The sequence below is a fragment of the Streptopelia decaocto genome (assembly GCF_964273445.1).
Source record: "Streptopelia decaocto genome assembly, chromosome: 21".
NCBI lineage: Eukaryota > Metazoa > Chordata > Aves > Columbiformes > Columbidae > Streptopelia > Streptopelia decaocto.
Genome location: NC_138676.1, coordinates 5,335,769 through 5,355,374, shown reverse-complemented (window position 1 = coordinate 5,355,374; position 19,606 = coordinate 5,335,769). Strand labels below are relative to the sequence as shown.

General features: G+C 46.1%; 1 protein-coding gene across 2 annotated transcripts in view; it reads left to right on the top strand.

Moving 5' to 3' along the window:
• Positions 1 to 17,262, top strand: part of ARHGEF12 (Rho guanine nucleotide exchange factor 12) — a 68,740-nt gene extending 51,478 nt beyond the window's left edge. For both annotated transcript variants that reach the window (XM_082070248.1, XM_082070247.1), the window contains 13 exons: positions 280 to 394; positions 2,238 to 2,338; positions 2,571 to 2,648; positions 5,670 to 5,745; positions 6,143 to 6,310; positions 6,779 to 6,866; positions 7,232 to 7,321; positions 7,439 to 7,515; positions 7,688 to 7,912; positions 10,461 to 10,907; positions 12,140 to 12,423; positions 12,907 to 12,979; positions 13,534 to 17,262. In XM_082070248.1, the coding sequence (XP_081926374.1) occupies positions 280 to 394; positions 2,238 to 2,338; positions 2,571 to 2,648; positions 5,670 to 5,745; positions 6,143 to 6,310; positions 6,779 to 6,866; positions 7,232 to 7,321; positions 7,439 to 7,515; positions 7,688 to 7,912; positions 10,461 to 10,907; positions 12,140 to 12,423; positions 12,907 to 12,979; positions 13,534 to 13,544 (1,833 nt within the window). In that variant the 3' untranslated portion in view covers positions 13,545 to 17,262. The remainder of the gene's footprint in view (positions 1 to 279; positions 395 to 2,237; positions 2,339 to 2,570; positions 2,649 to 5,669; positions 5,746 to 6,142; positions 6,311 to 6,778; positions 6,867 to 7,231; positions 7,322 to 7,438; positions 7,516 to 7,687; positions 7,913 to 10,460; positions 10,908 to 12,139; positions 12,424 to 12,906; positions 12,980 to 13,533) is intronic.
• The last annotated feature ends 2,344 nt before the right edge of the window (positions 17,263 to 19,606 follow it).

The window sequence follows — 19,606 nt, the reverse complement described above, 5'->3', positions numbered from 1 at the left end:
GGTCTCTGATGGCAGCACAGCTTCCAGTGTCACCCACTCCTCCCAGTTTGGTGTCACCAGCAAACTTGCTGACAGTTACTATTCCCTCCATAAGAACGATGGGATGGAGCTGCCGCTTTTATGCCCAGTGTTGTCTGAATGATAGATCTTGGCATTTCTTATCTTGTATTTAATTACTGGAAAGTGAAGCCATAGATGTTTATGTGATAAATAGATGTTGCATACAATTATAGTCTTAATAAAAATGACAAATGTAGTTATTGTGCTGTTTAATTTTAGGATGCTGAGAGCAATCCGCTGTGTCGCCGGCTGCAGCTGAAGGATATAATTCCGACAGAGATGCAGAGGTTGACTAAGTACCCCCTTCTGCTGGATAACATTGCGAAGTACACAGGTAAAGGAGGTTTTCTAGGGAAATGTGATTTCGTAGCATATGTTGAAGAGCAGTTCAGTTTTGTGGGTCGCTATCTGTTTTTTTTGTGACCTCGCTGCTGCCTGCACACAGGAAAATAAACTAAAACCTAAGCAATCAATAATAGTTAAAAATAATAACATAAAATAAAAACATCCAGTCTTTGTTTTTAGATTAAATTCATTTTCCTGCTTAGGAAAAAAAAAAAAGGACATTGAATGTGAAATAAGTGACTGACAGTTTGCTTTGGGTTGTAGTAAGCATAGAGTGCAATATAATAATTTAAGTGTAGTCTTAAAATTTAGAGGAGGGGATGCTTTGCAGATAAACCAAACCACTTGTGGAAGTTACTAGCAAAACATCTTGATTTGCTATTAGTTTATGAAGAAGGAAGCCAGGAATTGCAGACTGTCCCTCCTCCACCTCCAGTTCCCAACCCGTTTGTTCATTTTACACCATTACTGCTGTTAATGGTTTTTAATGATTATGACAAACGAATGGAAGTGAAGCAAATAATTTCTCTGCACCCTCCTATTTCTAATTGACATTATCATGTACTCTTATACAATAGTTACAGTCTCGAAGAAGGAGATAAGTGCAAAGAATTCAATCACTAAAGATGATATTCTGTTTGTTTAAATAATAACTGCAATCTGATAAATGGTTTCTTTTCCTTGAATTCAGGACATTAAGATAGCTAAATCGAACTATTACAAGAAGACACATTCAAGTGAATTGCAATTTCTATGTAGATGCATTGGAGAGAGAAAAAGAATAAGATCTTCTATAAGAGAAATCCCTAAACGTCCATTACTAATAAAAAAATGTGAAGAATGAAGAACCTAATGTAAAACCTGTCAAATTATGCCTAAACAAGCTTGGAAGACATAAGGCAAGGAAGGAAAATAGGAGAGTATTATAGAATCTAAGTAAAAAACATATAGTGGTAAGGCTTATGGCAAATCAACGTGTTTCTTCAACAACAGGACAAAAAGCAGATAACACAGAGCAAATGGGTCTTTATTTTTAAGGTCAAGGTTTTCTTGTTATTGACCAAGGGTGTTTGTGGGTTTTTTCTTCATTTTAGTCAATCCTGCTTCTTCAAAATTCACAGTATCTGAGAAAAACGTCTGCTCAGAGTGCAATCTGACCCACACCCTGAAGTCTGTTCCAAACCAAGTTGGGTCTAAAAATCTTGGATGTTATCAATATAATGTCAACCAAGAGTTTGAAGGAGCTTGAACTTGGAAAGAAATGCTTCTTTAAACATAACACTAACAGAATTGTAATGCAGCCTTCCTTCCCCCTCTGAATCTCTAAAGCACCTCAGAACATTTTCACAGAGAATCACAGAACCCCAGGATGTCAGGGGTTGAAGGGACAAGGAAAGCTCATCCAGGTCAATCCCCCCATGGAGCAGGAACACCCAGATGAGGTTACACAGGAAGGTGTCCAGGCGGGTTGGAATGTCTGCACAGAAGGATTCTTGGTGGAATCTTAGTAAACTCCTTAGATATCGCAGAATACTTCTTAAATGGATGTTTGTGGGGGAATCGTTGTCACAAGCCCCTCAAAAATGAGCGTTTAACAAGTGCTGTGCACAGTGGTCATCAGAGGCTGGTGTCTTGTGCAGGGCAGAATGAATTCTCTCCTGTCACTAATCTGTTTTTGTCGTGTCCCCTTTGAAATGCAGTGCTTTTGTTGATGGGTTATTCTGTAACTTTAAGTTCTCTTTCTCAAATGTGAGGCTAGCAAACCACGCCACATTTCTGACTTTTTCACCCTTTCTTGGAGAGCATTATTGCATTTCCTTTTTATCTTGCAGAACTGCCCGAGGAGAAAGAGAAGGTGAAGAAAGCAGCAGATCATTGTCGTCAGATCCTCAACCACGTGAACCAGGCGGTCAAAGAGTCCGAGAACAAGCAGGTAGGAGATGAACAGAGTGAGGAGCAGAGAGTTGAAGGGCAACAAGCTGCTTAAGACACATGGAGTCTCTGTCCTGGTGACTTTTTATTGTGTTTGAAGATGTTTTGTGGCACAGTTATTCCAGAGAGAGGAGGAATCTCAGGTCTTTGGGATGTGGAAGCATTAGTGACTGTCTGCACTCTGCTACTGAGTTTTGTTAACCAAAGCGACCATTTCATTACATTTTCTGCAGCATTTGGAAGACTATCAGCGTCGTCTTGACCTGTCCTACTTGAAGCAGTCTGAGGATCCCATGATGGACGAGTTCAGAGTGAGTGACATTCAAACAATCTCTATGTAAATTGTGCTTGTAACCCTGTTGTTCAGTTTGTGGCTCTTTCTGCTACACCCGTCTGATGTATAATAGTCTTTGGAGCGAAATAATTCTGTACAAAAATTACACAGAATCCCAGTGTCTCAGGGGTTGAAGGGCCCTGGAAAGCTCATCCAGTGCAATCCCCCCATGGAGCAGGAACACCCAGATGAGGTTACACAGGAAGGTGTCCAGGCGGGTTGGAATGTCTGCAGAGAAGGAGACTCCACAACTTCCTTTGTCCAAATCACTGATGAATATATTGAATAACAGCGGCCCCAGCACTGCCCCCTGAGGCTCTGCACTGGATACAGGATCAACTGACTCTGCCCATTGCCCACAACTCTCTGGCTTCTTCCCTTCAGCCAGTTCGCAGTCACCTCACTCCCCGCTCATCCAGCCCGCACTCCCTCAGTTCAGCTGTGAGGATGCTGTGCAGACTGTGTCAAATGCCTCACTCAAGTCAAGGTGGATCACGTCCACCGCTCTGCCATCATCCATCCGTCTTGTTATGTCCTCATCAAAGCCAATGAGGTTGGTCAAGCACGACTTCCCCTTGGTGAAGCCATGTTGACTGCCCCTAGTGACCCTCTTATCCCTGATGCGCCTTGAGATGGCACCAAGGAGAAGTCGTTCCATCAGATTCCCAGGGATGGAGATGAGGCTGATCGGTCTAGAGTTCCTCGGGTCCTCCTTCCTGCCCTCTTTGAAGACTGGAGTGACATTTGCTTTCCTCCAGTCCTCAGGCACCTCTCCCGTTTCCCAAGACTTGGCAAAGATGATGGAGAGCGGTCCAGCAGTGACCTCAGCCAGCTCCCTCAGCACCCACGGGTGCATCCCATCCGGACCCATGGATTTATGGGTGTCCAGATTGCCTAAGTGCTCCCTAACCCAGTCGTCGTCAACCCAGGCAAACTCCTCCATTGTCCTGCCTTCCTCTGGGCCCTCAGCGGTACGGGGCTCCTCAGGACAGCCTCCGGCAGAGCAGACAGAGACAAAGAAGCATTCAGTAACTCTGCCTTCTCTGTATCTTCTGTCACCAGGGCACCCACCCCATTCATCAGTGGGCCTGCATTGCCACTGCTGCTAGTTTTATCTGCCACATGTTGGAAGAAGCTCTTCCTGTTGTCCTTGACCCCTCTCGCCAGGTTTAATTCTAAGGAGGCCTCAGCTTTCCTAGTTGCCTCCCTACACCCTCTGACAACAGCCTGATATTCTTCCCAAGTGGCCAGCCCCTCCTTCCAAGATCTATAAACTCTCCTCTTCCACTTGAGCACACCCAGCAGTTCCCTGTTTAACCACGCAGGTCTCCTGCTCCTTCCTTGACTTCCTACGTGTCGGGATGCTCTGATCTTGTGCCCAGTAGAAACAGTCCCTGAACAATAACCAACTATCTTGGGCCCCTTTACCTTCAAGCAGCCTTGCCCATGGGATTTCCCCCAGCAATTGCCTGAAAAGGCCAAAGTTTGCCCTGCTGAAATCCAAGGTTGCAATTCTGCTTGCTATTCTGCCCCTGCCACACGAGATCCTGAACTCCACCATCTCGTGGTCACTGCAACCAAGGCAGCCCTCGACCTTTACCGCTTCAACCAGCCCCTCCTTGCCAGTGAGGAGGAGATCCAGCAGGGCACCTCTCCTTGTCAGCTCCTCCACCCTTTGCATCACAAAGTTCTTGTCAAGGCGCTGGAGGAACCTCCTGGACTGTGGCCGCCGAGCAGCCCTTCCAACAACCATCAGGGAAGTTCAAATCCCCACCACAACCAGGGCCTGTGACTGTGCGGCTGCTCTCAGCCGTCTGTAGAGGCCTCGTCAACTTCCTCAATTAGAACGATTAGTCTCAGAAATTTGAGTTCTGCTACCTTAGATCTCTGTGGATGAAACAACTTAATTCTGCACATCACAGCGTTGCTGAGGCTTGTAAAACAAATCTTAATGGTCTGCAAGCTAATGTACTGTGTCACATAAGTGACACCTGATGGATGTTAAGTCTTATTATGGATATTTATCTCAGATGATTGCTTGTCTTGGTTGTGCTGTTGGAACTGGGAAGGCCAGGGTAGCAGTGCAGTTGGTTTCAAAGGAAGAGCTTGTCCACAGGCTGGTTTGTATAGAGGATAAACAAGTGTAGCAAACTAAGTCTTAATACAGTGCTAAAATACTGTGTTTCATGGCCACTCTGAGTTCGTGCAGTTAGGTGGTGAAGCTGGTTACTTGCTGTATCAGTGCCCTGGCTTCCCCAAAGTGAATGTGGATCTAAGAAAAAAGAATTACATGAAGACTTTTCTATAAAACTATGTCCTGTATCCCTTCACAAATAAGCTGGCAAGCGTTTGGTTACGAAATGGGGAATTTACTGGCGGTTATGAAATCTCGCTGTCGTTGATTGTAGACTCTGAGACTTGGAAGGAATGACTTGTGAAAACTGTCACTTCAAGTGCCTGCGGATCTAAATGTCACAAGCACTGGAATGACTGAAGAATCCATTGACATTCTAAAGTCCACGAGATCACTGGGATGATTTGTGCATCAGTATATCATTTGTGGGCACACTTGACTTGCAAATCGAGTGCTGAAGCATTAACCAGTTGTAACGCTAGAACTGCAAACTTTAAACAGATATTGGAAACAACTCGTAGACATCAGATGACGTCCTGGTGCCTTAGTAGTTTGACTTAGGGCAGTTTTCTACCCACTGAGCCCAAACATCTCCAAAAGAGCAGTGAAGAGTGATAGCAAACACCTCTCACATGATTTGGGTTTACAAGGATACCCGACTCCTGCTCCATGGTTCTTTTTCCAGGCTGGATTTAGCTGCTCATCTCCAAACCACAGTGCCTATCGTAGACTTCCCTCCGACATTCCCATGCTTTACCATTACCTTACCATTACCTTACCGCTACCTTACCATTACCTTACCATTACCTTACTGTTACCACAGAAATTTCATAGCACTGCTTTTTTTCTCTCCCCCGGTGACAGAACCTGGATCTAACCAAGAGAAAAATGCTTCACGAAGGACCTCTGACGTGGAAGGTTAATCGTGACAAAACCATTGGTGAGTCCTGTTCCATCTGACTTGAAGTTGGGTTTGTGTTTGCCGAGGAGGAAAGAGAAAGCATCTCTGCACTTTCTGGTGATGATTATTCCCACCTATAATAATGCCTGTGTGCTTCTCCGAGCTGATTAAATTATTCTTGTCAATTCTGAAATGCGCTGGAGTGTCATTAAGGCCACGCAGGGACACAGCAGTCAGTCATGAGATGATCCAATTCCATCTGTAGCTTTCTGCCGTAGTTCTGATGAGGAAGATGTGCAAGCTTTGCCTAGAATGGCACAGCACTGATTACTGCCTCTGCATGAGTAATCAAAAAATGCAGCTTTTCTCTTTCTGCAGGGGTGTGATATAAAACTACGCGTCTTTAACTCATTCGGAGCTCTTTTGCACTCTGCAGATCTCTACACTCTGCTGCTGGAGGACATTCTGGTGCTGCTGCAGAAACAAGACGATAAACTGGTCCTGAAGTGTCACAGTAAGATCTTGGCGTCGACAGCGGACAGTAAACACACCTTCAGCCCTATCATCAAATTGAACACCGTTCTGGTTCGCCAGGTGGCAACAGGTCAGTGTAACCCCTCGAGAAAGCAAGAGGCCAAAAATGAAGAGTAGAGGATACATATTTTTGTCTAGAGTTCCCAGAGCAGAACACGGAAAGATGCGTAGGCTTAATTCTTAGTTGTCCAACATCTTTGTATGTATGAGCTGTTTAACTTCTTTGCATCAGTAATAGGCATGCCTCGAGTTTTAAATAGACTTCTAAATTAAAGTACTCTGATTATATTAGATGAAAGGTACTTTATAAATAATGAGGAGGGAAAAGAGGAGAAATTGATCTGTTTCTGAATGGTTTGGGCAGTAATGGCTCTTTTCGTTGAGGACTAATAGACAAATTTCCTGGGTAAGAAAGGATGGATGTTTGTATATTCTAGTGTTGGAGGGTTATCTCATGAACTCTTCTTTCATTGCTTCGGGTTGGGGTTATGCTCAGTTTTAGGAATGGTTAAATCCTTCCCTCCCTGTGTTGCTGCAGATAACAAAGCTTTCTTCGTCATCTCCATGTCAGAAAACGGCGCTCACATTTATGAACTGGTGGCACAGACCGTTTCAGAGAAGAACGTGTAAGTACTTCGTACAGTTCTGGCGGCTGATTCTGATCACAGCTCCCAATGCATGAACTCGATTCCCTAGCGAAACACTTGATCTTTGGTACAAACGCTTTTCTTCTAAAGTAGAAGCAAGGCACAGACTTCTTTGAGTGGTCTAGTCTGTCATATATGAAACTCTTCAGTAATATGGGAAGTGTTACTTAATGCTTTCATATATATTTATATATAAAACAGCTCCTGCTAAGGTCCTGTCACTCATTTCCTTCTGCTGTAGAGTACCCTGGTGGGGTGGTATAATATTAGCCGGATTTAAGAGGTGTTAAATAGAGAAACATGCTTCACGTCTTGCATGGTTTTATTTGATGTTTCTGCTGCAGGTGGCAGGACCTTATAGCTCAGATGGCAGGGACTGTAAAAATGGGGAGCGCCAGGAGGGTGATTCCATTACCGCAATCAGGACCTGGCGAGTAAGTAAAAGCAGTTGGAGTTGGGCTGGTTTTTCTTCCCAAAATTGCCACTGATACTCGTGCAGTGATTCTGATAGATGTGACTAAAAGAAAATGTTCCTTCTTTCCTCTCCTTAGGGAAGAGCGTGAAGAGGAGGAGCAGCAGAAACTCAAGGAGCAGCACGACATTCCCACCAGTAACCTGCAAAGTCCAGGTAGAACCGTGGGCCAGGGGAACGGTGGCAGTAGATTTGCAAACAGCCCAAGCCATATGTTCTTTGTGGCTTGGAGAGCTTTTGGTAGCTTGGAGGTTTCTGCATGAAGCAGAACTTTTTGCAGTTTATCATCACAGTTGTTGAACTCGAACGCATGTTTTCTGTTTACTAGACAAAGATTTGGGCCTTGAACCTCCCTTAATGCTGAACGCTCAGTCTTCTTCACCCATTGTGTCCGACAAGTCCAAGGCAGAAAGTCTTCTCGTGTCAGAGGGACAGTTTGATAAAGTGCAGCAAGCAGACCTGACGCTTAAAGATCCTTCTGCGTGCTGCGAGCACACAGGCGCCGGTTCGGCGGTGCCGGAAGGGCAGTGGGCGCTGGATGCGTTACGGAACTGTAAGTACCTGCGGGGTGTGATCTGCAGACCCAAGTCATTCATCTCAATCAAAAATACAATCTCAGTTTCTGCTGGGTATCAGTTTGTGCTGTAGATCACAGCGGAACTAAATAGAACGGATCTGACGGCGAGTTCTAAGTTGTGAATTCGTATACCCGTCCTTTCCTTGGCTCCAGGCATCTCATTGCTTTTCCCGTATATAAAATGATGGTGGTAATGAATTGTTACTGTCCATGAGATGCCTTGATGACAAGATGATATTGCAGAACTTTGTGCCATTACTAGTCAGCAGGTTTTTAAAACACAACACAACCTGGGGACTTATTTTCACGGCACCGGAGCAGAATAGGAGAGGTCGCATGAATCGCAGAATAAAATTTGTGTCATTTTCTTTTTTGTAAAGCACCCCAAACGAGTTTGGATATGTGTGAGCTTGACAAAGTCTAGGTTCAGATTTTGAGGGCTTGGGAGGTGGTTGAATGGAATTAGACCAACACTTAAAACTGTTGAAAAGGAATTTTCTGGATGGACAGATGATTCTGTAGAATTGTTTCTAGAAAACCACTTGGTCAGATCCAGCAGTGCAATTCCTAAATATGACTCGGAATGAAATCATTAATCTAAATATCTCTACCTGAAATGGACTTGGAACAGTCAGGATTGCTTCTCTATGGGTCAGTGGCTTTTATGTCAATGCAGAGCGTTTGTATCCTTGGCCTGAGTTCCCTCTTCCATCTCTCTCTACAATAATGACCGTTTTCAGCAATCTAATAGTTTACTGTGGATCTTCGATCCATTTTTGCTTCTCCGTGCAGGATCCAAAGTCCTTTTCTAGTTCTGAATTCCTGGTACTTGTTTTCAGAGACTGGTGACAAGATCATCTGAGTTGGGATGTGTAAAGATGGTATTATTATGTGGGTTGAAGTTCAAATGAGCATAAATTTGCATGAAATTTTAGGGAAAATGTGTCTTTTTAATTTTTTTTGATCTGTCGATTCAAGGTTGAGTGGAATACTCCCAATATGCTGGTTTCTTAGGTGGGGATCCCCTCTTATGGCCGTAGGTTCTGGTTCACTTGGAGGCACAGGTAAAACCTGGACGTTTACCTGCGCTCCAGCTGGATAATTTCAGCAGATCATTTATCTGTTTTTCCTGAAGCAAAATGGAACTTGTACAGACACGTTTGCTCTCATTCGCGAGGTAAAGTGTGGAGTAAGGCTTCAGACCCTAGGGACATAACAAGATGGATGGATGATGGCAGAGCGGTGAACATGATCTCCCTTGACTTGAGTGAGGGATTGACACAGTCTGCACAGCATCCTCACAGCTGAACTGAGGGAGTGCGGGCTGGATGAGCGGGGAGTGAGGTGACTGCGAACTGGCTGAAGGGAAGAAGCCAGAGAGTCGTGGTCAATGGGCAGAGTCAGTTGATCCTGTATCCAGTGCAGAGCCTCAGGGGGCAGTGCTGGGGCCGCTGTTATTCAATATATTCATCAGTGATTTGGACGAGGGAATAGAGTGACTGTCAGCAAGTTTGCTGGTGACACCAAGCTGGGAGGAGTGGCTGACACTGGAAGCTGTGCTGCCATCAGAGACCTGGACAGGCTGGAGAGCTGGGCGGGGAAACATTTAATGCAATAGAACAAGGGCAAGTGTAGAGTCTTGAATCTGGGCAGGAACAACCCCAGGTTCCAGTATAAGCTGGGGAATGACCTATTAGAGAGCAGCGTAGGGGAAAGGGACCTGGGGGTCCTGGGGACAGCAGGGTGACCATGAGCCAGCACTGGGCCCTTGTGGCCAGGAAGCCAATGGGACCTGGGGTGGGTTAGAAGGGGGTGGTCAGTAGGTCAGAGAGGTTCTCCTGCCCCTCTGCTCTGCCCTGGGGAGACCACACCTGGAATCTTGTGTCCAGCTGTGGCCCCTCAGTTCCAGCAGGACAGGGAACTGCTGCAGAGAGTCCAGCGCAGCCACCAAGATGCTGGAGGGAGTGGAGCATCTCCCGTGTGAGGAAAGGCTGAGGGAGCTGGGGCTCTGGAGCTGGACAAGAGGAGACTGAGCGGGGACTCATTGCTGGGGATCAAGATGGAAAGGGGGAGTGTCAGGAGGATGGAGCCAGGCTCTTCTGGTGACAACCAGAGACAGGACAAGGGGCAATGGGTGCAAACTGGAACACAGGAGGTTCCACTGAAAGAGGAGAAGAAACTTGTTGGGGTGAGGGTGGCAGAGCCTGGCCCAGGCTGCCCAGGGGGATTGTGGAGTCTCCTTCTGTGCAGACATTGCAACCCGCCTGGACACCTTCCTGTGTAACCTCATCTGGGTGTTCCTGCTCCATGGGGGGATTGACCTGGATGAGCTTTCCAAGGCCCTTCCAACCCCTGACACTCTGTGTTCTGTGGTTCTGTGATTCTGGATAAAAATAAATCCATGTTTTTCCTACCGAGAGCGATGAGCAGGCTGGATGCTGAGATCCCCTTTTTGAGAGGGCGGCCTTGAACTCTGATTGAATGGCTGTTAGGGGTCACTGGTGAATGTTCTCTCTGTTTCCAGTGGGCTTGCTGAAACAGCTGCTGGTCCAGCAGCTTGGCTTTGCTGAGAAGGGCCCCCCTGGAGACCGGCAGCGCTTTCCCAGATTCCGGACTGTTTCTCAAGAAGCCCAAACGGAGAGTGGAAGCGAATTCCAGAATTCCGCAGACAGAACGCTCCCCAGAGCAGGAATCGGCGAATCCACAGCTACTTACGCCCTTCGGACTTCAGCTGAAGCAGCTGCGGGGGATCCCGTGCAGCTGGGAGCCGGAGAGCCCGGCTCGAGCGGCAGCCTGGCCATGGACCGGATGAGCGTGACGCTGGGGCTGGCGGCCGAGCTGGAGGCCGTGGGCGCCGACGAGAGCGGGGAGCATTTCTTTGACGCTCGAGAAGCTCACAGCGATGAAAACCCGTCTGAAAGCGAACTCATGGAAAGGAAGGAGGAAGAGGATGTGCAAATACGGATCTCAGGTGGGCGGATTGCATTAATTCCTTGCGTGATAGTTTGGCCAGACCCTATATTAGAGACAGTTTTAAATAGGAGATACTAAAGAAAATCACAGTACATTTTCCTCTCTTGCTTATACATTATAGGACATTTAAAGTTCACTTTCAGCCCTTCACAGTCGTTTTAGCCCTGAAAAGGGCTGTGCAAGCACGTAGCTGATGAATTCTGGTTTATGAAAGAAGCTGAAATACTGTGGGGTTAATAGACTTTGCGCTGTTAATTCTCCTGAAACTTTACCGCAGTCTGAAGCTCTTCAGAGCTTATTATTTTTGTTATTTCTGTTATTATTACTATACGGTACATTTGGCAGCGTCGGCCAACACGATGACACTGCGTGAGATGTAGCACACAAGTTGAGCTTTATCTCACATGCGTGTTGTAGCAGAAGTAGCTACAAGTAGGTAGATTCTATGTGACTGTTAGTTTTGAAATCTCTTATCCGTAAGTACACTTTTATTTAAAAATTGGATTGTATTAATGTGAATGAGGCAGTTTGTGACCGAATGCTGCCTTCCAGCTCCATATTGAAAATAACTTTTCTTTTCTTGGACTTCTGAGACATTTTAAATTATTAAAACTGAGCCAACAATTCGAGGCATCTCATTTATTTGTCAACCCCTTACGCTGTGCAGGGACATCAAAATTAGATTGACCTGTTCCAGTCAGTTCTGACTTCACATGCTCGCTTTGCTGTAATACCGTAGAGGGATTATTTCATGTAATCCTATTGGTAGGTGCAGGTTGCGAAAGCATTTCTATCTATAATTGCTTTATCTTCTTAATGTATCATCAGCAAGCTCAATTCTAAAGCCAGCCCATCTAAAAGCTACCTGAGTCAGTTAGCGGAGGTTAGAAATCCAGCAGTCTGAATTGTCGGGTACCATTAGTGTAAGTGCAGGTTTTGCAGGCATTATCATAGAAACACAGATTTTACAGAAGCGGAAAGGTGGGTGATTAGCTCATTTCATCATGTAATTCTCAAACTGCAGCCCAAAAACCAGCCGAGCCCAATTCAGAACCAAACTAGTCTGGTCTGATACAATCACCATTCTGCGTAGCGTTCACAAATGCTTTTTCTTCCGTGGCGTGAAACGTCTCAGGAGATGGGCCTCTCGCCACTTATCCTTCACAAAACCGTCTCTGCGGTTCTTTGTGGTGCTGGAGGTGTTAGTAAAGCCGTTCGTTCTCTTGGCAGGAAATTATTTGATCCTCGACGGCTACGACGCGGTGCAGGAGAGCTCCACCGACGAGGAGGTGTCGGCGCTGGTCCTGCGCTGCGCGGCGGGCGGCCGCGGCTCTTTGGACTCTGCGCAGCAGCAGCCGCTCTCGGACGGGGGGAGCTCCCCGTTCGCCGAGGACACGATGGGCACGGGGGACGAGTCCTGCTGCTTCCTAGCCAGACCTCACCTCTCCATAGAGTCGCGGATGCAGGTGATGCAGTATATTCAGAAGATAGAGGACGACCTCGAAAAGTTAAAGGTATAGTGTTTCTGTTTGCAGCATCTTATTCCTTAGGTTGGAAATCACTTGGAGCAGGAAGAAAGGCAGCCATGCTCTTTTTTTGTCTTTGGCTCTCGTCTCTGGCAGCTTTTGAAGCGTAAACTTAGTGCAGTTTTGCTTGTGTTGAGTTGTGGGTTACGAGAGGCAGGTAGTTCCACTGCGTGTATTGCTTGAACCTGAACTTGGAGAGGTTCCCGAGGGGCAGGACGAAACCCACGCAAGTCTGCAACCGTCACGTTTTGAAGGGACCACTGGCCTAAACAATATGAATTCCTGTCATGAAAAGACTTACCAAATCTGTTTGCTAACGTGAAACGAAGGTGCTAAGCTCAGTAGACCAGTAATGAGGCTTTCAGCCTCACCGTGTTCAGAATTATTGCTTGTATGTGATGAGCAATTGCTGTAGGAAGTTGACTTGGCAAATAAAGAGCCGCTTGAGTTGGGGTTGTTTGTGTTTTCCAGGAGGTGGAGGAGGACTACACCATTCTCCGCCGCCAAGGGCTGGCTGGATCAGCCTCCACGGGAGAGCACTCAGGTACCCGCCCGGGCTCGGTAGCGTATCCCACGGGGCTTCAGCCAGCAAAGAGCACAAAGTCAATTACTAACATTTCACACGCACGCAGAGGGTTTCACCTCCTTCAGGAGCTCTCGTAGGGCTGAGACTGGAAAGGTCAATTGAATCCGCTGAGACTGGTGCGCGGAGGAGATCGTTCCCTCCTCCAAAATGGTTCTTTGCAAGCTCACCCCTGCCCGCCCAAGATACGCAGGATGCACAACTTCTTTTTGAAAGAAGGCTGAATTATGTGAAGTCCCTAAGCGATGATGTTGAATCTGTAAAGTGATTCTAATCTGTCTTTTCTGTCTCTGGGGTGTCTTTGCTGTATGAAATGGTTGCCGTGGGTCTCTTTAGGTTGGCCTTAAGCATCCTAGAGATGTAATTGCTGGAATTACTAACAAAGGTCTTAAGGTTAAATGGGTGTGCTCTGGCTCACGTAACGCACTTCTCTGTTAGTACTAGTGTTCAGAAATGGTGGGAATGTGTCTCTCGTTGCATCTCCTCCTCTCTCACCACCATTTTTCCTTCTTCAGACAAAAGCTAGTCACGTTTGGAGAGGCGGCTGAAGATGGGATGAAGAGTATCAGGACACAGCACCCGCTGCCTTCCTTGTGGACTCTGAGACAAGAGGGTTTGGACCATCCAGACGTGAGCCGGAGCGGGCACGGGCGCTTCTCCTGTGGGACATCTGCACTATCTTGTCAGTGAGGGAGTCTGTTCTATCCCGCTCCTCTCCTTGCTACCAGAAATGCATTTCTCAGAACAGAAAAACCAAACCAAATGTACAGAGCTTTGGGTGTAGGATATAAAAGTGTATTTAGACATTTAAAAAAAGAAAAAAAAAAATCAATGTATTTATTTGACTTCATTCCATGTATCAAAAGCACATTTTAATTTTTTAATCTGCCTTTTTTGTTGTTGTTCTATTATAACTGGGTAGTGACAGTTCTAGCCCTGTGCATATAGCACCCCCTGCTCCCGACCCCGCAGTGGGGCCGAGGGGGACGTGGGGCTGTGTGCATCTTTGCTTCACTGGACTCTGCACTCCCTGCTGGCATCAAACTGCCAAGAGCTACTTATGAAGGTGTTAGGATGACGTGTGGCTGGAACTCTCCGTATTCAGCGCGTGCGTGGGAACCGTTCACGTCACAAGAGTTTTCCATGCACTAAACAGCCAGGCACTTGAGATGGGCGACTTTTCTTTTCCCCTCTCCCATTCCGTGTCTCCTTTGCTGACAAGATCAGGCTGGGAGAGGAGAAGTTTTTTCTTGACTTTGTTGGCTTTGATCATTGTCTCCTTTGTAAAGTGATAAAAATACTTGGACCTGCAGCACTTTTGTAACTCTTCTCTGGAGCAAAAAAGAAGAAGAAAAAAAGCAAACCCAGAAGTGTTTCAAAGACACGGGGCGGATCTGCCCCGATTCACTACTGAATGAGTAAGGGCTGCCATTCGAGTTAGCCACAGGTACTGCTGATTATAGGGCCAGTAAGTTTTAGTACCTGGAAGTATGTCTTGCTGACGGTTTGGGGTCTTTTTTGGGGGGCGGAGCTGGTGGTTTTTGGGTCTTTTTTTTTGCTTTTAAACTGGTTTGTGCCAATATATTCTCACTGAAACAGAGATGTGCAAAACAGGGCTGAACCAGCTCTCCAGTGCTTCGTTAGGCCTGTTCTAGTGGGGTTCGCTGTTGGAATTCCTTCCAGTGTAGGAAACAGGGTGGTAACTATCAGAGCTAAGCCTGGACAGCCTAAGCTGGGACTAGGACAGGCAAGTTGATCCTAGGACAGGCACTGCCTGTTGCCATAGGGCTGTTGGAGCTGCCCTGGTATCACAGGCATCCTGAATGCGACTCCTAGTGTGTAAGGCCGTCTTTTTTGCACCCTCTTCCCAAGTTTTAAACTGTGTGCTGAACCCAAAGTGAGCAACGTGCCAAACCTGCGAGTCCCAGCAACGCCTCACAACTGCTGTAGCATCGATTGCACCACGTCGCGAAGCGCTGAGAATCTTCGGTCAGCGTAACAATCGTACTCCTTCAAAACAAAAGGTTTTCTCTGTAGTTACTGGCAAGAAATCAGATCTGTCCTTTGTTTACTCATGTACCAAATCCACAGGTCTTATTCTTCCCATTAGAAATACGCAAACGATGAGTTCATGCAAAGATGGACAGAGCGTGAGCAGGGATGGCTTCGGGCCCGGTGTGAGAAGTCGGAGCCGTGAGCCCTTATAGAGTAAGGAGGAGTTTGTCTTGTTTTAAGAGCCGATTGCACCAGTATTGTTGTTTTTCACCAGCGCTGCCAACACAAGCCAAAGTTTTCCTTTGTTTCCTCTTCCTTTGGACCCGCTAAGGCCCGTCCTGTTGCATCTTGCACCTGTATGACTATGTCAGTATTAACTGAGCACTTCCAGATTAGTGGGTGGGATCCCCCTTCTCACCCATACAGTTACCACCCTTGCTTAGAAACATCTAGACTTCCAAAAACTAAACGCTGATGTGTATTTTACCCGATCCTGCCAGAAAGAGAACAGGGCTATAGCCAGGTGTGGTGTTTAAAGCCTCTTCTCCCCACCAGCTCCTGGTCTAGAGCTTCGTTGGGCTTTTCAGGAGACCAGCGAAGACGGGACCTGTGAGGGTCAATGCAACCGAAGACAAAACCCTTGGTTCTCTGGTTATCTCCGAGTTGAATTTCAAGGTTTGTGGTGAGCAGCAATGGTTGTTCGGATGGGCTGTGGGGGCACAATCCACCCCCCTGCCTCGCGCTTCTTTGCATCAGCACCATCCACCACTACACGGTTCCATCTCCAATAGTTAAAAGCTGGGAATGCAGAGTACGGCTGTTGCCGTGTCATCCATACGTTTCTGCCTCCGCAGTGGGATTTTCCCCACTGTCCCCCATCCGTGATCCCCTGTCCCTGTCACCTCTCGAGAAGGGGAAGCACCCAAACGTTGTGGCAGATAAACCGTTGCGCTGGGTGGAGTGAACGGTCTCCTGAGTCTTAAGGAATTTTCAAGCAAACCAACCCATTCGAACCCAGTCGCATGGGCAATATAAACAACATACTGTGCATTGTCCTGTTGGTTTTTGTCTCAGCTCTTCGAGCTGCAACTCAAATGCACTGTTCAGGATTCTCTCTTGATTTTTGGTTTCACCTTTAAGCCATAAAATGACCCTTATTTCAAATTCCAATTGGTGTAAGGAAGAATTGTGACCTGCCCTGGCTGCGGATGGATGGGTGGTGTGTTCCCTTATTCAGACCGCACAGTGTTCTCTGTTTTTTTGCCCCAGCTCCTTCTCCTCAATGTGTCGTGGGGTTTTTTTCCTCAAATACAAGATGACAACAGTTTCTTCTCTTGGGAGCAAAGACGCAGTAGAGCGACCATTCGTTCCATCTTTCCAAGAAGTGACGTGTGCTGTTAGTTCAGGGAAAAGCAAAGAAGGCCCTTCCTGGAAAGGGGATTTTCCTTCCATAGAAGCGCAGAGGAGCAAATTCGAAGGTGGTGCTTGATCGCTCTGGTTTCTTGAGCGTGTGTATGTAGAGAAGGGAGATTTCTTTAACATCCTATAGGTGGGATCAGCATGAAGGCTGAAGAACATCAGCCTGGAGAGTCTAGATGCTTTAGCTCAGCTTTCAGACAGCGCCGTACCTTAATTTCCAGTGTTTTTCGACGCGCAGACGCTGTCCCTGTCACTAGAAGATGGGGTGATGCTCCAGCAGGTGACACTGATAATCATCTCAGTGCTTGATGGTGTCTGGCGGTGTTTTCTCCCCAAAGAAGCCCCTTAATTCCCTCCCCGTCCCCCAAAGGTGCCAACTGAGCAGCAGATGTACCGCAAAAGGGAAACGGCAGCCAGAACACTGCTGTTGGGTTTTGAATTAAGTCTTGTGGAGCTCTCTTCATACTAGGATATTTTATTTGCTTTGTACAACATACAATCATGTACTCTTAACAGAGATTTACTTTAAAGAGAAGAAGAAAGAAATAAATCTGGAAGTATTCTTTAAAAAAAAAAATACACAAAATCTTTATTAATAATCCTGTATTTTTACTGATCATGTTTGAATGTCTAAAAAGACTTTATTGTTCTAATTATCCAGATGTATGTTTGTAAAATAGCTCTTTTATGACTTAGCTGATAAGGTTGTATGTTTCTGGAATTAAATATTGGTCACTTAAAAAAAAAAAAAAACAAATCTGTTTTCAGGATCTGGGAAATAGAAAATTTAAGCGTTTCAAATATCATTAAATAAGCTTAAAGGAAAGAAAGTTTGTCTGCTGCATTTCTTGGGGGGTATTTTGCAGGTTTGTGCCCGAGGGGATCCTTTGAATAGAAGAAAAACGGGAAAACAAATAAATATTGAATCTCAAGTTTAATCCAGTCTTAAAAACTCTGACGTTGAAGGCGCCGTGGTCAGACTTGCACAGATTCTGAGCAAGTTTCAGTGAGTCGGTCAATAAATGGTCAGATATCCTAAAGTCAGATGGAAGAACTGACATTCCAGATCAGTGGAGTAAGTAGTAATAATAATAATAATAATAATAATAATAATGATGATGAATAAGTAATCAGTGCCCATGGATTTGTACATTTTGAACCTGTACTTTGCTGCTTCTCTGTCCCTACGTCTGCCCTTCAGTCTTGACCAGCGAGGAGCGATGAGCACCGAACATCAGCTCCCACAGGACGGAGGGCTTGGTGCTGGCTGGAGCTGCGGGTGGCCGTCCCGGTGCGCGGCGCCTCGGCCGCGTCTGGCGCAGCTCCCGGCCCCTCTGCTCTTTCTGCAATTGCTGGGTGTGATTTGGCAGTGCAATTGTGCCCTTTCCCGCTTGGTGCAGCGCTCATTGCATCCCCCGAGTTCCACCGTGTCACCAACAGCAACCTAACGAGCCCTTCAGAGCGTCCGGTGTAGCTGTCACCGTTAATTCTTCGGCTCATCTGGTCACTTTTCACAATGGAATCTGAGCGGTGACTTTCTATTTTAGGTCAGTTTTGTGTTCCTGTGCTCCAGCAGGGGTTGCTTTGAAGTTTCTAGCATTGTAGCTTTAAATCCAACCAGACCCATTATCAAATGACATTAAATTAAGCTGATTTTATTAATTTATAAGCTTATTTTTGACAGATAGGAAGTGCTGGTATCTAGCCTTTCATCATGATGCTACAGCTTTAGTATCTTGCAAATGTTCATCATTTAAGTCTTGCTGGACTAATGTTCCCCCCGAAGCAGAACTGCAAGCGTTTGCTGTTCAACTAAAGGGCTGCAGCTTTACATCAAATTCTACCCAGAGCCTATGGGGCTTAAACTATATTTTCCCTGCGTTCTGCGAAGCGAATCTGCTTCCTTATGTATCTTTTGCTTTTCAACTTCACACCTTTGAAGGAATTCGGTCTCTCCCGTAACAGGAGCGATGTTGTGCTGCTTTGCGTCTCAGTGTGTCAGAGCACTCGGGGCTTTTCATTTCCATTCTTTTGCTGGATACTTTTCCCTTCACTGGGATCAAATAGGAATTTGAGAGAGGAGTGAAATTGAAACTCAACGTTGAGGGAACTCGGGGATGTTTTAATAGGGAACATCTGTGCTCGGAGTTGTGTGCCAAGGCCTCTGTGTGGTTGGGTTGTCTGCAGAGGCTGCTTTGCATGAATCCCTCTCATTTAATGATATTCTTATCTTTGCCTTTTGACTTCCCTGCAAAGTGGTGCAGTCACGTTCCTGATAGACAAGCCGATCAAATAAATGACTAAAAAACAAGCACCAAAACAGAGAAAAATCAAGTGTATTTCTGAATTTTTAAGGTCATCTTTTTTTTCCCCTTTTCTGCAGTATGAATGTGAAGCTTCTTGAGAGATTACTTTATTATAATTGGTAATCGGAGCTCCATTATGCTTTCCTAATGACGCCGTTCGTGTTTTGCCTATTCAAATGTTATTTTATATATTCCCTTTACTGCGCTGCTGTAAATAAATGATTCAAAATAAACAGCTCAGGAAAATCTGAGCGTTGTGTCTTCTCTCGAGTCCCTCCGAGGGGTGGAAGAGAACCGTGCTGCAGCGTTTAGGGCTCTTTGATGTACAAACTCATGGATTATCCCCATGCCAGGGTGGCCTTGGCGTTTGCCAAAGACCGTCTATAAATCACCCTTGCGTTTTATCAACCGCCCAATGGACTTTAGATTATTGTTTTTGTTGATTTTCCTTCTCTCAAGGTATTTACGGATGTTGGTGTGAAGTTGTCCAGTCGCTGGAGTGGATTCTTTGATGATCATGAGGGCAGATGTGTCGCCCGAGGGATGGACTGAGGCAGCAGCACTAAATAAAGCTCGGCTGTGTTTGCCACAGCATGGGGTTGATATCTATCTTCAAACCTTTTTAGACGCCCGTTAATTTAAAAGGAGGGTCATGGTGGCTTCTGAAGAGAGTTTACAGATCATGGCAGGAGGGGCTGGCCACTGGGGAACAATATCAGGCTGTTGTCAGAGGGTGAAGGGAGGTGACTAGGAAAGCGAAGGCCTCCTGAGAATTAAACCTTGGGAGAGGAGTCAAGGGCAACAGAAAGAGCTTCTTCAAATACATGGCAGATAAAACTAACACCAGAGGCAATGTAGGCCCACTGAT